Genomic DNA, 12,961 nt, shown 5'->3' with positions numbered 1-12,961 from the left:
GCCCTCTCCTTACATTCACTGGGCTGCCCAGATCCTCTTCCTCTATGTGAACAAAGACTCTCAGTGCACGACTTCCGAAGCCTACCGCTTTCCTATTCCTATTTCCTGGTTCTGCGGCCACCTAGATGTGTCACCTCAAACATGTGCCCTAACTTCCCCAGGCCAAGGGTGACACATCTCTCACTTGAGGACAACCATCCCAACCTGTCCACTGCTGTGGAAATTAAGTGGGAGAACCCACAAAGATGATCAGTAGACCAAAGCTGCAACGGTGTGAATGCTCTCCCTCACAAGCAGAAAAGGACATCAGGATGAATGGGCCAAAGCTGTGCTGGAGTACACAGGAAATACGGTTTCCTTCACCCTGACCCACTCCTCTGGAAGCTGTCTCCGGAAGTTAGCACTTCAGGGCTTAGACCTCCCCCCGACACACACACAACTATGCATCCTCCCGGGGTCCAGATCACCACACATCTGACAGGTCCTGGTCCCTAGTTACTATAGGTGCCCACGGAACCTGCCGTGTAAACACACCCCGTAACTCACCTTGACCAGGTGCACTTTGCACGCCCCTACAAAGTCATACGGAAGCCCGTCAAATGTGCGATAGTGTCGGTCCCCATAGGCGGTACAGGTGGAGGCGCAGGGGTGCAGGGTGCACTGGAACGAGCCCCGCTGGCACACACTGGAACATACGCACACAGAGACAGCTCACAGAACACACTTTACACCATACTGGGATGCTCTTGATGAAGCCACTGCCTGCTGAATGCACACCGTGTGTGCACCAAAGAAGGGCGTCAGCAAGCATAGCAACCTCCATCGGAGGCCAGGGAGGCAGAATGTTTGCACATTTTATTACTCATTCATTTCTTTATTTTTTCACTCATTCAACAGACCTTGGTGGTGAACACATCTCAGGTATTCTTCCAAGAATTTGAGAAATATCAGTGAACAAAACAGAAGAAAAGCCCTTTGGCTTAGTGGAGCTTGTCTCCTAGAGAAGAAGTAGGTATCCTGGCTGTCTTAGCAGGCAGGCCGTGCTGGGGCAAGGTTGGGGCATGGAGGGAATTGGGCTGTGTTTAGGAATTGGGCTGTGTTTGGGCTGTGTTTAGAGACACGGGAGCAAAGACTTCAAGGAGCTGAGAAAGTTAGTGATATGGACATTTGGAAGAAGGGCATTGTGGAAAGGGGGTGCAGGCTACAGTGACCCCGAGGACTACTCAGGTGATAACTGCCGAGAGGACAGCCCAAGGATAAGAGGGCAGCAGAGGTTTGGAGGGCAGTGGCGAACTGTGCAGTATAAGTCCAAGCAGGCCACATGAGGGTGTGACTTCTTCCTAGGAATGCAAGAGGAAGACTCTGGAGGCCAGAGGGAGGGAAAGGCCAATTGGGAGGGGACTGCAGCGAATTAGAGACAAGAGGGCAGGGGCTCAGGGTGGACTCATGGCAGTTGAAAGCTGAAGGCACAGTCACATTAGAAGTGTATTTTAAAGGCAGAACTAAAAGGTTGAAGACTTCACTCTGACAGGTTCAAACCAACTAGACTCAGTAATTTAACCAACCAGTCACCTTGGGCCACCCGCCATGAGATCCTGCACTGGAGCACACACTCACAGGGCTATGAGTCCTGACATCCCACCCTGGGGCTTCCTAAGTCGGACAGCCATGGCTCTGATGGTACACACACACACACTGCTTATACAAAAATGTCTGTGCTTTTGGTCTTGACTGTGACCATACTACTGGCATGGGAAGACATCCTCTGGGCTGAAAAAATGGAGCATTTTCCACTATACATAAGACAGGAACTGGGGGCCAGCTGTCATTGGTTGGATGACTCTCTAAAGTGACCTCTCTAAGAGTCTCTGCTAGGCTCCTGGGCCCCAGCCTGTCACCATTGAAACCAATCTGGGTTCTAATCTGGGTGCACACTTCTGTATATGTGTGCCGATATTACTGAATGAACAATGTGGAAATACACCCACATATATACTCATTTTTTAATATGAACATTTCTGTATTCATAGGCAAAACATAAATCACATATTCACACATCTTCATTCAAGTGAATACAAGCATACAAATATTTAATACATAATCACTTGCTTTGCACATATATGATAGATGCATATGCACATAAATATATGTAAGTTCACCATTATGCATATGTAAATCCTTACCGATATATTACTGAATTAATTCAACTCTCTGGCACCTGCCTTTTCATGTTTGTCCATGTATGTTCATTCACATGCATATATATGTATGTATATATACCATATGCATGTTCAATCACATGCATATATATGACACACACACACATATATATATATATGTATATATATATATTGTTCATCTAAATATACAAACACATTATCATGGTTACAAATATTCAAGTGTATATGTTCATAGACATGTCTGACCATTCATGCAAATAATAACAAATATTCTAAGTATTATTTCATATTTATATTTGTGCATATAAACAAGCTCTATTAATAGTCAATGTGAACTTGGTGAAGGAAAAACAACATGAAGCCAGCTCGGGGACTTACCAGGTGTGGCAGGAAGAGACTACCTGGTCCCCAGGGAAATATTCCTTCCCCTTCCAGGTACATGGACATTCCTCTGGTGGGAAGCATGCGTCCCCATGTCTGAGCAGGCTGGAGGGACACAGTAAGCCAGTGGTCAAAAGAGCATTCCTTCTAGATTTGTCACAATGAAGTAAGGCCCAGTCCACCACGGGTGGCACCACCCCTAGGCAGGTAGGCCTGGGCTATATAAGAATGCTAGCTCTCCATGAGCTACAGAGAAATCCAGTTAGCAGCATTCCTCCATGACTCTGCTTCAGCGACCACTTGAGTTCCTGTCCTGACTTCCCTCAGTGATGGACGCTGACCTGAAAGTACAGTCCAGATAAACCCCTTCCTCTCTCAAGTTGCTTTTGGTCAGGGTGATTTATCACAGCAACAGAAAGCAAACTGGAATAGCTACTGACATCCCTATAATAGCCCAGGGTCCTTCAGAGCAATGCCCAGCATTGTGCATTCTTAGATAAACTTAGAGACATGTTGACCAGGGTGCAGAAGTAGCTAACTGTGGGCTCAGTGGGTCCTGGAGAGGAGTTGTTGATGGTATTGGAGCATCTTTGGGAGCCTTTTCCCATCAAGAGGACTTTTCAGGATTGTAGAACTGCCTCCCTGTCACAATCCCCCTTTCATGAGCCCCATGGGAGTACAGGTGGGTTCCCCACGAAGTGTTCTATATATACCCTTCAAGCAGCCTGAGCAGACCCAAATCCAGACCAAGGAGCCAGGCCAGGCCAGAATCTCTGTATGGTCACAATCTGGACAGTGAAAGACCCTGGCTCCTGACTGCAGATACCTCAGGCCGAGAGGCAGGCTTGTGCAAACACGACAGTATTTCAAGAGGTCTTCAGTGACACACTCCAAGGTCTGAGGTCTGGGTGGTTGTAGGTAAAGCAAGGATCCTATGCAGGTAAGTGCCCTGGCTGGGGAAGGAGCAGGCACATACTCCACACTGTGTTCCCTGCCACTCTAGGCAAGGAGCAGAGCTTGCAATAAAGGAGTTTTGGTCTGAGCCGGGTTCCTTCAGCAGACTACTCCCCTCCCTCTGGCCCTGGCCTGTTTTGTCTTCTGTGAAATGAGTAAGCTCCTCCCTGCTTTGAGGCTGACAGAGGGAACATCGGTGTCTTAAACATTGTAAAGCTCCAGCAGGCTGTGTCCTGCCCCACCCACTGCAAGAGCTCTGACCCTCATGTCATGCCCTTTCATTGCCAGACCCAAGCCAGGGCTCCCAAATGACCACTAATCTCAGCACAGACTGAACGGCATAACCCCACGTTGCCAGGTCATGGGGCGAAGGTGGCTCCGGGGGCCTCCTTTGGCCCAGACCTGAGAAAGTCACTGGCAGAGCTAAGCACTGGCCCTTGTGTACACAGCATAGCCACAAGCCCAGCTCCTGTAGCTCCCTGCAGCCTGCAGCCTCTGTGCAGCATCTGGACACCCAGGAGGGAGGCTGCTCTTGTGGGTGTGGTCTTCTTTTTGGATTATTCCAGGGGCGCCACATGGAGGGCTGTGATCATGGAAGGAGGCTAAGAGCTAGCCTGGGTCTTCTGGTGCCTGCTCTTTGATTATGGGGTCCCTTGGGCATTTGGGGTACATCAGACACCTGTCTCCATGCTTCCGCTTTGAAGCCTTGTTTAATCCACCTGTTATGGTGGTAAGTGTTAGGTGCTCCTTTTACAGCTGAAACACTGAGTATCAGAGGAACAGGCGCCTTCCTCATCCGAGGTCCCATGGCTCGCAGGACGCAGAACCTGACAGGCTCCATTCCAGGCTGAGCTCTCACGCTCCTGTTCCTCCCGGGCTCCCCACAGACATCACAGCCACACTGTCTCCTCCATCCTCGGCTGTGTGAGGACATCCTCATCTCCAACCTGACGTGCCCAGATCTGCTACCGTGGATTCAGGCAGGCGAGTTTCTAGTCATGTAGATACATACCCCTGGGGACAGGCACAGCCCGACAGGCAGGGGCCACGTGCTGGCACGCTCAGGTTCAGCAGCTGCTGCTCACACGTCCTCTCCCTGCTGAGCTCAGGGTCTGGGTGCAGCTCACTGCAGTTCACGAACACCTGGCCTGCTGGACAGGCAGCAGCTGGAAGAAAGGGGGTTACATGGCGCAGGCCCTGGGCTGGACTGCGTCTGGGCTGGTGGTGGTGCTGTGTGGGCAGCTGGAAGGGATGGGCAGCTTCTGGGTATGGTGTGGGTCCCCGCATCACGGGGACAAAGCAGATAAGTCTTCTCACACTACAGGACAGCCCTCGTCAGCAGCACCCGATGTAAACAGGGCCTCTGTACTGCCGGTGGCACCATGAGTGCCACCCCCCACCCCCAACTTCTCTTACTTTTTATTGCAAGTGCCCTGCATCTCCCCTCTCACAGGATAGAATGGAGGACTGTCCTGCCGTCTAAAGGCAGCAGGAACTGAATGGAAGGGTCCCAGAATGACGAGGAGAGGGACCCAAAGATGAGTGGTCTAGAGTGGTGGCCAGAGGATTTTGAATGGGGAGAGTCAGTTCCTGGCTGCGTCTGTTTCTCCGACATAACTCTCCCCGTCTTCAGCGAAGTCTGCCATGCACAGTCACACTTGTGTGAGTGATTATTTTAGGGAGCCCAATAAAAGGCAGTTAAGTTCCACAGCCAGGAGAGAGTAGAACAGAAAGAAGGAGCCAGACCCAAAAGAAGAAGAAATCCAAGCCAGGAGAAACCCAAGCGAAGATGCTCTGGAGACAGGAGAGGAAATGAGGGTAGGAGGGAGGATTTAGAATTATCTATGACGGTTCACAGGGATGAGGCGGGTCACACGGGGCTACAGTTACCTAGTGGACCCAGCCTCCAGGCCTCCTCTTAACCATTGGGCGTATGCTTACTGTCACCCGCCGTGCCAATCTCTGCCCCGTTCTCCATGGGCCCTCTGAGGATGCTCTAACCCTCATGCTCTGCCACTTCCAGGCACCCCACGAGTTGTTTACTACTGTATCACCCCCGACCTATGTGCTATGGAGAAGCTCAAAAGTCCAAACTGCTGTTCCATCTCTGGGACCTCATGTCCACTCCTGGGTTGAACAGAACTCTTCTCAGGAGATATTTGGCAGCTCAGAGGGGGAAAAAAAAATCCAGGACTAGCAAAGACAAGCAACTTCTCAGATCCCCAAGTGCTCTCCAGCAGGTTGAAGCGGGGATGGGGTACCACTCTATAAATTGGGAGCTCTGCCAAGAGTTCAAGAACACCAGCTCCCGTGTCAGGGCAAGCTAGAGTAGGCTCACTTCATCCTCACCAGCACCCCAGTTCTTCACTCTCTTCTCCACAGCCACTTCCCACCACCCCAAAGTCCCCCTTTCAGCCCTGCTTACCTGGGGCTCGGCTGTCACAGCTCATGACCCCATCTTTGCAGTGGCTGCAGAGAGTCAGGGGAGTTATCAGCCCAGCTGGTCATTAGGGACCCACTCAGCACAGGCTATTGCCCTTGGGCCCCTACTTACTATCCCTCCCCACCACCATCCCTCACACAGAATAAGAATGTGCGTGCTACTTCTCATGTAGCAAAGGATACCCAGGAAGCTCACCAGTGGCCCAGGGAAGGGATGTCACTGTCCCCAGGGGGGTAGTCCACTCCTTGGAAATGGCAAGAGCATTGGTTCCTATGGAAACAGAAGGATTAGAGCAGACTCGGGAGTGGAAATGAAGACACCCAGGGCCCACTCTCAGACAAGGGTGTGTGGAGAGAGGTGACAGCAATCCCTGGGATGTGACATGTCTCGAGGGAGCTAGAAAGCCAGACATAGGACTCAGTGCCAGGTTGGGGACCATGGTTGGTTTCTGAAAGGTCTTCAGTCTCCCTGACCCCACTCCCCACTCATCACCTCCACCAAAACTCAGAGGACACTCCAGCCTAACTCAGAGGACAGAGCACAGAGGGACCAGCTCAGAGCTCCACCTCCCGGCCCCAGTCCATGTTAGAATGGATACTGTTCTGGAGTGGCATCAGAGCCATTCAGGCCCAGCATCTGCCCTGACAGGTCACTGTTGACACTTGGCTGGAGACTCAGGCTAGGCCCTCCCAGGCATTGTCTCCCAGATTCTTCTCTGGGACCCTGGGATATAAGGGTGTCGCTCTGTCTTTTATCCTTATCTGCAGTCACTGGCTATATGTCCATATCACACAGTTCTCATGGTTGATTCCAAAACTGCTGGCCTTAGGGCAGAACTGGCCAGGTCTCGGGCACCCAAGGGAGGGACCCTGGAATCATCTTTCCCAGAACTCTCCAGCCAATTCCTTGTCTTTCCTGTATATCTCTCTGAGGCTTTTATTAAGGGCGTTGGTGGGTACATGGCTGAAATCTACTGGAGAGCCCCGCAGTGTGATAAGCTTCTGAGTGAGTCCCATTTGTCACCTAAAAGGGAGCGACTTCTTTTCCTCATAACCGGTATACCTCCAAGCAATTAATAGACCATTTCACAGACAGAGAAACTGAGGCTGAGACCCCAGAAGCCTTGCCAGTCATCCTAAACTCATGTGGGTCACTCTTCCCAGTCTACCTCTAGTCACAGCTTCCTCTAGCCAGGCTACAGAGCAGTTCCCACCTCAGGCTCCCTCCTGCCTTCCCTCACCTCAGGGCCACTTAGAGGCCACTTCTGCTAAGCCCCCCCCCCACCTCTGCCTCAGCTGTGTACCACAACCCAGGACCTCTAGCCTCACACTCTGTGTGGCTTTCCAGCTCTCCTGACCTCCCTAGTCCCCTAAGGGCCTGTTTTGTGGGGGAGGATCTGTCTTTCCACCTTTGATTGTGGACTTGGAAAACTAAACTCTACTCTGGTCTCTGTTGGATTTTCAGGGCCTAGAAATGTCCTGGGCAGGCTGAGGCATGCACAGATATTCATGGGAGAAGAGAGCTGAGGAGAGAGAGGTGTCATGGCTCTGGTGCAATCTGTTTTACAGGAAGGAGAGAGAGGCCGGGAACAGTTTCAGCAGAGGGAGCTACTTGCCTCTCCCAACAAGGCCTGCATGCTGGTGGGAGGAAGCCCGGGTAGGAGAGGCTCAGCCCAGCTGTCCAGAGCAGACCCTAGCCTCCCTCCCCACCTCTCCCAGATTCCAGACTGGCCACTCACCTGGGGACACAGAGGTCAGCCTGTGTGTCCAGAAATGTGTCCGGTGGGCAGGTGCAACCCTCTACGCACTCCTCCCTGCTGAAGTTGCCACCTCCGTTAGCCCCACAGACGTCAGGGCTGGCCAGGTCCTGGCATGTTGGTGCGCACAGGGTCACACAAGGGCTGTACTCTTTAGTGGCCTCACAGGACAGTGCTGTAGGGAGAAAGGAGACCAAACTTGGTCTCTCTTCTTCCCACAACTGTGTGGGATGGGTTTAGCATCTTGACAAGAAAATAAAACTCAGAGAGGGTAAGAGATTTGCCCTGTCCCTGGTCACAGAGCAGCCCAGGGTCAAAGAAGTGTGTCACTGTACTGATCTGTCAAGACAGCATCCATTACAATCAGCCTGGAAAAGCAGGCTCTGTTCTTAGATAAGGGTCCTGGGGAAGAGCAGAGGTCAAGACCCCAGACGCTCAGAGCTCAGCCTGTTATGCACACACAAACACATGGCTCTCACAGGTGTGTGAACACACACAGGCATGCGTCCCTCACTGGGAAGATCACAGACTCTCTCTCCAGCATTTTTGTCCTAGGGTTCAGGCCTGTCATCTCCTCATCAGGCCATTATCCCATCCCCAGGAACCTCACACAGCACCGAGGCCACAAATCCACTGTAACTGCCCGAATCAGCTATTCTCCATCCCAGGATTCTCATCAAAAGCCAGCTCACATGAGCTTATAAACAGTGCAGATGTTAGGAACCCACAATTAGAAGTGATGTTTTCATGGATACAGGATGTGGATAAGGGATGATCGAGCATTTTTATTTTTAAGTTACTTGAGTGTGTATAGCCAGAGTTGGGAAACAACAGATTCTGTCCAAACACCTCTAGAGACACTAATTCAGACACCAACAGAGCTTTGTGCAGTATCACAAAGCACGTTACCTGCCTGGCTGGACGAGAACTCAGAGCCCCTGGCTCCCAGCACAATTCTTTTTTGCTCAGGGAATCAGGGCAGTAAGGACTAAGACTCAAGGGGCATCAGAGGGGCACATATGTTAAAGTGCCTGTGACCTCAAACTGGCTTCGGAGCCAGTGCTCTTCAGTGTGCCCATCCTCCTGCAGTGCGAAAATGGCTCTGGAGGAAACTGCCCATGGAGATGGCAGAAGGGGAGGTGAGCAGGGGCCTAAGTTGAGCTTGGCCAAGCTGACAGGATGTGGAGCAATTATGTCCCAAGTGTTAAGCTTACAGACCACACTGGCAGGGAGAGAAGCAGCTTCGAGTGGCAGTCAGGCTGGAGGACACAGGGCTCTGCATTAGCGCATCCAGGGCTAAGGGACACCTGTGTCTGGATCCTAGGCTCTCATGGATGTACAGGGGTGGGGCACTCACCACAGGCTGGCAGATGGGCACGGAAGTCAACCGGGAGTCCATGGCGCCGGCATAGTCGTGCGTAGTGGGCCAGCGTGGCACAAAGGCAGGGCTGCCCACAGCGGCAGGCATCCCTGCGGCATTGCTCGAAGTAGGGTATTGGGCTCAGATACGCAGAGCAGGGTGCAAAGAGCTCTCCCGTGAGCACACTGCAGGACTGCAGTGCATAGGAGGCTGGAATGTGAAGATATGGTCAGTGAGCAGGGAGGGGTCTGCTGCTGCCTGCTGCCCCAAGACTCAGCCGTGTGCGTGTGTGTGCACATGTGCGTGCATGTGTTCATTCATTTGTGTGCACACATGTGTGCACTTCTATGACTAGCACATGTATGTACATGAGCATGTGCATGCACACAGCAGGAATATGGGCAGATGCTTCATGCAATGATTCTACCTCACACCAGGTAAGGATCTGTCTGTTAAGGGAGACACAGAAGTGAAAATTGCTGACCAAATTCCAGACCCTCACATAGCCAAACTGGTTAGAAGAGACAATCAGTAAACAATTTTGTTAGTCAGGTAGAAAAACCATGAACGTAGGGCACAGAGAAACCTAGGGAAAGGCTAGGCAGTCTGGGGAGGGGCGGGCTAGGCAACTGCTACTTTAATTCAAGTAGCCAGAATCAGGTAAGAGCATGGCTGGTGAGGTGGGGCTACATGGGTGCAGAGCTTGGGAGGAGGGCAGACCTGCGTGTCAGAACAGCATGGACACTTTCACGGTTGGAGCAGAGTTCAGGGCAGCAGGCATGGAGGGACCTGGTTGGACACTTGTGAGGATCTGGGATGGGTATCCAGTACTGAGGTGAGTATCGGTGACAGTGATGTGACAGGAAGCCTCCCACCCGCCTGGCCTTCGTCCCCTTCTGTCCCCTCCCTGTGGCTTCTCCTTCTGTCACTCCTATGCATCTGACCAGCACCCTCACTTCGGGTTGCCATCTCGCCTCTCTCAAAACAGTTCACCTCCACTCCACTCCCCAGGCCTCCCCAGGACCCCCCAGGACCCCAGTCCTCACCAGCTTGCAGATGCACATCGCAGGGGTCCAGCAAAGAGCCAGGGACCAGCGGGACACAGGCAGACAGGGTTTTCCACGAATTGCCAAACAACTGTGGTGTGCTCTCAGGTACACCCACTGGAGACCTGTGGCCATGGCAAAGCGACAGTTGCACACTTGTTCATGCAGACATGGGGATCCACAGAACATCTACCAACACAAGCAGCCATTGGCTTATATCTAAACACATGGTCACAGGGTCGGCATGAGGATGTACTCTGAGCCACTTTCAGGTGAGCACGCACAGTCCCAGATAGACCGCTTGCACACAGCAACAGTCAGAAATACGCATGCACATAAACACACACACTGCGCAATTGCATGCCAGACACACCAGTTGTCAAGGTGTTGTGTATAGCCATGTTCAACACACACACAATTGAAGACGTGCTCATACACAATCCCATGTAATAAGACCCAAAGGGATCACACTGGGTGTAGGATTGTATGCTTTCAGCCACTACCCCCAACTCTAACTTTTAGAAAGAATATCAGACCCCAGCGACCTATGACCTTTTCCATCTCCCCTCCTGGGATGTAGGTAGGAAATGGATCATGCATGGGGAAAAGGGGAGAGAAAGCTGAGACAAGCGTGCATCTACAACACAGCCAGTGTCCACAGTCACCAAAACCCAGTGTGAGTGCTACAGAAAAAGAGCCAGTATTCTGTGCGGGTAAGGTGCTGCCTGACACCCACCATGACTCCCACCATGACTCCCACCATGACTCTCACCATGATGCCCACCATGATGCCTACCATGATGCCCACCATGACTCCCACAAATGCCTGCATTACTGCTCTGAGTTGTGAGCGTTCTAACTAAACAAGGCAGAACTCACACATGCCTGGAGAGTGGTGAGCAGCCCACACACTAAACCAGGGTCTGCCTCCACCACTCTGGCCAGCTGCCCAAACACCAGCTCTACTGGGCAAGACAGGAGGAAGCTTCACTTATTCATGTGCACACCTTGCGAAGCTTAAGGCTTCTTGTTCTTCGTAGCAAAGCTGGACCCCTCCTTCTGACTCTGGGATGCCTTCCGTATTTCTATATCTTGAAGAACTGGCCGAGACTCTCCAGCCTCAAGATCTTTCTCACCCTTCTCCTTTCTGAGCAGCAGACTACTGTCCCCTCCCAAATTCTTAAACTGTGACCACGCCCAGAGAATGCATTGGCTCAACTTTCAGCTCATGGGAAATGGCCTCCCTCTGTATACTGGGAGGCATGCATTGTACAAACTCAAAAGTATTCAAGCACCCTGAAGGGAATGGTCATAGTGGCCTCCTGGGACAGGCAGTGGGAACACTAGTGTCTGGCTTGTGGGATCTTATCTTCACCTAAAGGTGCTCACAGTTGTTAAAACAAGTAAACATCTGGGACTAATCAAACCAGGAATTTCTCATGGCCTAACCTATCTACCTTAGGATTGTGGGAGTACTTATAGAAAACAAGGCTTAAATAAGATTCTTAAGAGTAGGACCCAGGAACCAAATCCTTTAAGTGATCTTTCCACATGCAGAAGACTGTGACCATCATTTTAACAAATCATACTTCAATTTAAGTGTGGAAAAGCAAACTAGGTGGTGTGTGTGTGTGTGTGTGTGTGTGTGTGTGTCTGTGTCTGTGTCAGGCAATGTCTCTGGATGCAGACCCTAAGGGGCCCATGGGTCTCCCTCTCCTTCCTGTCACAGGGCAGGGACACATACAGGAAGTCGTCCTGTGTGTTGCCGTTGAAGGTGCCACAGAGGCCCACGGTATCCTCCACCCATCGCTGGTCCACTTGCAGGTAAAGCCGCAACCCTTCCCGGTCATAGAGGATCCGCACGCCCACATTGGTCCTCACCCTCAGGAACACGGAGGACAGCCTCCGGATCTCAAAAGCATCTGGCCACAGAATGGGAAATGGGACATTAGCAATTTTGTTAGTACAGCCCAGGGTTCTGCCACCAACTGTCTGGTCCACTCCCACATCTGCACACAGCCCTGGCTTCATCCTGCAGAAAGCCCTGCCTCAGGATTGATTTGCCAAACCCTGGCATAACCTACCATGCAGCCTCTGTGAAGAAATGTTACATTGTGGGTTCCAAGTAACAACCCGTCTTTTCCTGAGGGAGTATAGTTTCTTGCTCTAACACAAGAAGACTTCTATAATGACCCATTTTTGTGCAACCATACAATCACAGTGGATTAGACTCAATTCTTGTGAGGGGGAATAAATACTGAGCCTGACAGGAAACAGTCCCATGAATGGCCTAAGGTCAAAAGGAACTGTCACACTGTCATGCCGGAGTGGGGACAAAGGCACATTTTTGGAGTCCTGTTTCCGGAGTTCAGTGTCCCCTGGCCTGATCCCTTAGGTAGAGAAACTGGGGAAAGGGTCTTGAGCTACCACCACCCCGAGCCGAGCCATACCATCTGAGTAGGGTGGGGTGATCTTGTACTGGTCAAATAGAAGGACATCTCCTGCCTGGGTCAGGGTCACCTGTCTCCGAGGGTCCTGGTGCAGGATCACTGACACGGACTGGACACAGGCCCCATCCTGGTTCTAGAGAAAACAAAGGGCCAACGGGCAGCATTAGTCCTTGCTGTCCTGATGGCTTAAACAAAACCCTCCATGATAGAGACTCATCCCAACTTGAGGAGCAGGCTGCTGAGAGTGAGAAGCTGTCCAAAGGCACAGAGCAGAAGTGACTCCCACAAGCTCTATCTAGCTTTGGAAACCATGGCTCCCACACGTGACTGCAACCCAGAGCGTTAATTGCCTCTGTTTGCAGATCTAACATTGAGACCTGCTCATACACCG

General features: G+C 51.6%; 1 protein-coding gene across 2 annotated transcripts in view; it reads right to left on the bottom strand.

Annotated features, from left to right (window-relative positions):
- Otog (otogelin) overlaps window positions 1–12,961 on the bottom strand; it is a 70,448-nt gene that overhangs the window by 39,511 nt on the left and 17,976 nt on the right. For both annotated transcript variants that reach the window (NM_013624.2, XM_017322025.1), the window contains 10 exons: window positions 12,571–12,703; window positions 11,865–12,042; window positions 10,121–10,245; window positions 9,072–9,284; window positions 7,697–7,889; window positions 6,154–6,228; window positions 5,941–5,984; window positions 4,528–4,681; window positions 2,559–2,666; window positions 547–685 (listed from right to left, as the gene is read on the bottom strand). In NM_013624.2, coding sequence (NP_038652.2) covers window positions 547–685; window positions 2,559–2,666; window positions 4,528–4,681; window positions 5,941–5,984; window positions 6,154–6,228; window positions 7,697–7,889; window positions 9,072–9,284; window positions 10,121–10,245; window positions 11,865–12,042; window positions 12,571–12,703 — 1,362 coding nt within the window. The remainder of the gene's footprint in view (window positions 1–546; window positions 686–2,558; window positions 2,667–4,527; window positions 4,682–5,940; window positions 5,985–6,153; window positions 6,229–7,696; window positions 7,890–9,071; window positions 9,285–10,120; window positions 10,246–11,864; window positions 12,043–12,570; window positions 12,704–12,961) is intronic.

The sequence above is a fragment of the Mus musculus genome, chromosome 7, assembly GCF_000001635.26.
Source record: "Mus musculus strain C57BL/6J chromosome 7, GRCm38.p6 C57BL/6J".
NCBI classification, from domain to species: domain Eukaryota; kingdom Metazoa; phylum Chordata; class Mammalia; order Rodentia; family Muridae; genus Mus; species Mus musculus.
The sequence above is the reverse complement of the archived record's forward strand: the minus strand, read 5'-3'. Positions and strand labels throughout refer to the sequence as shown.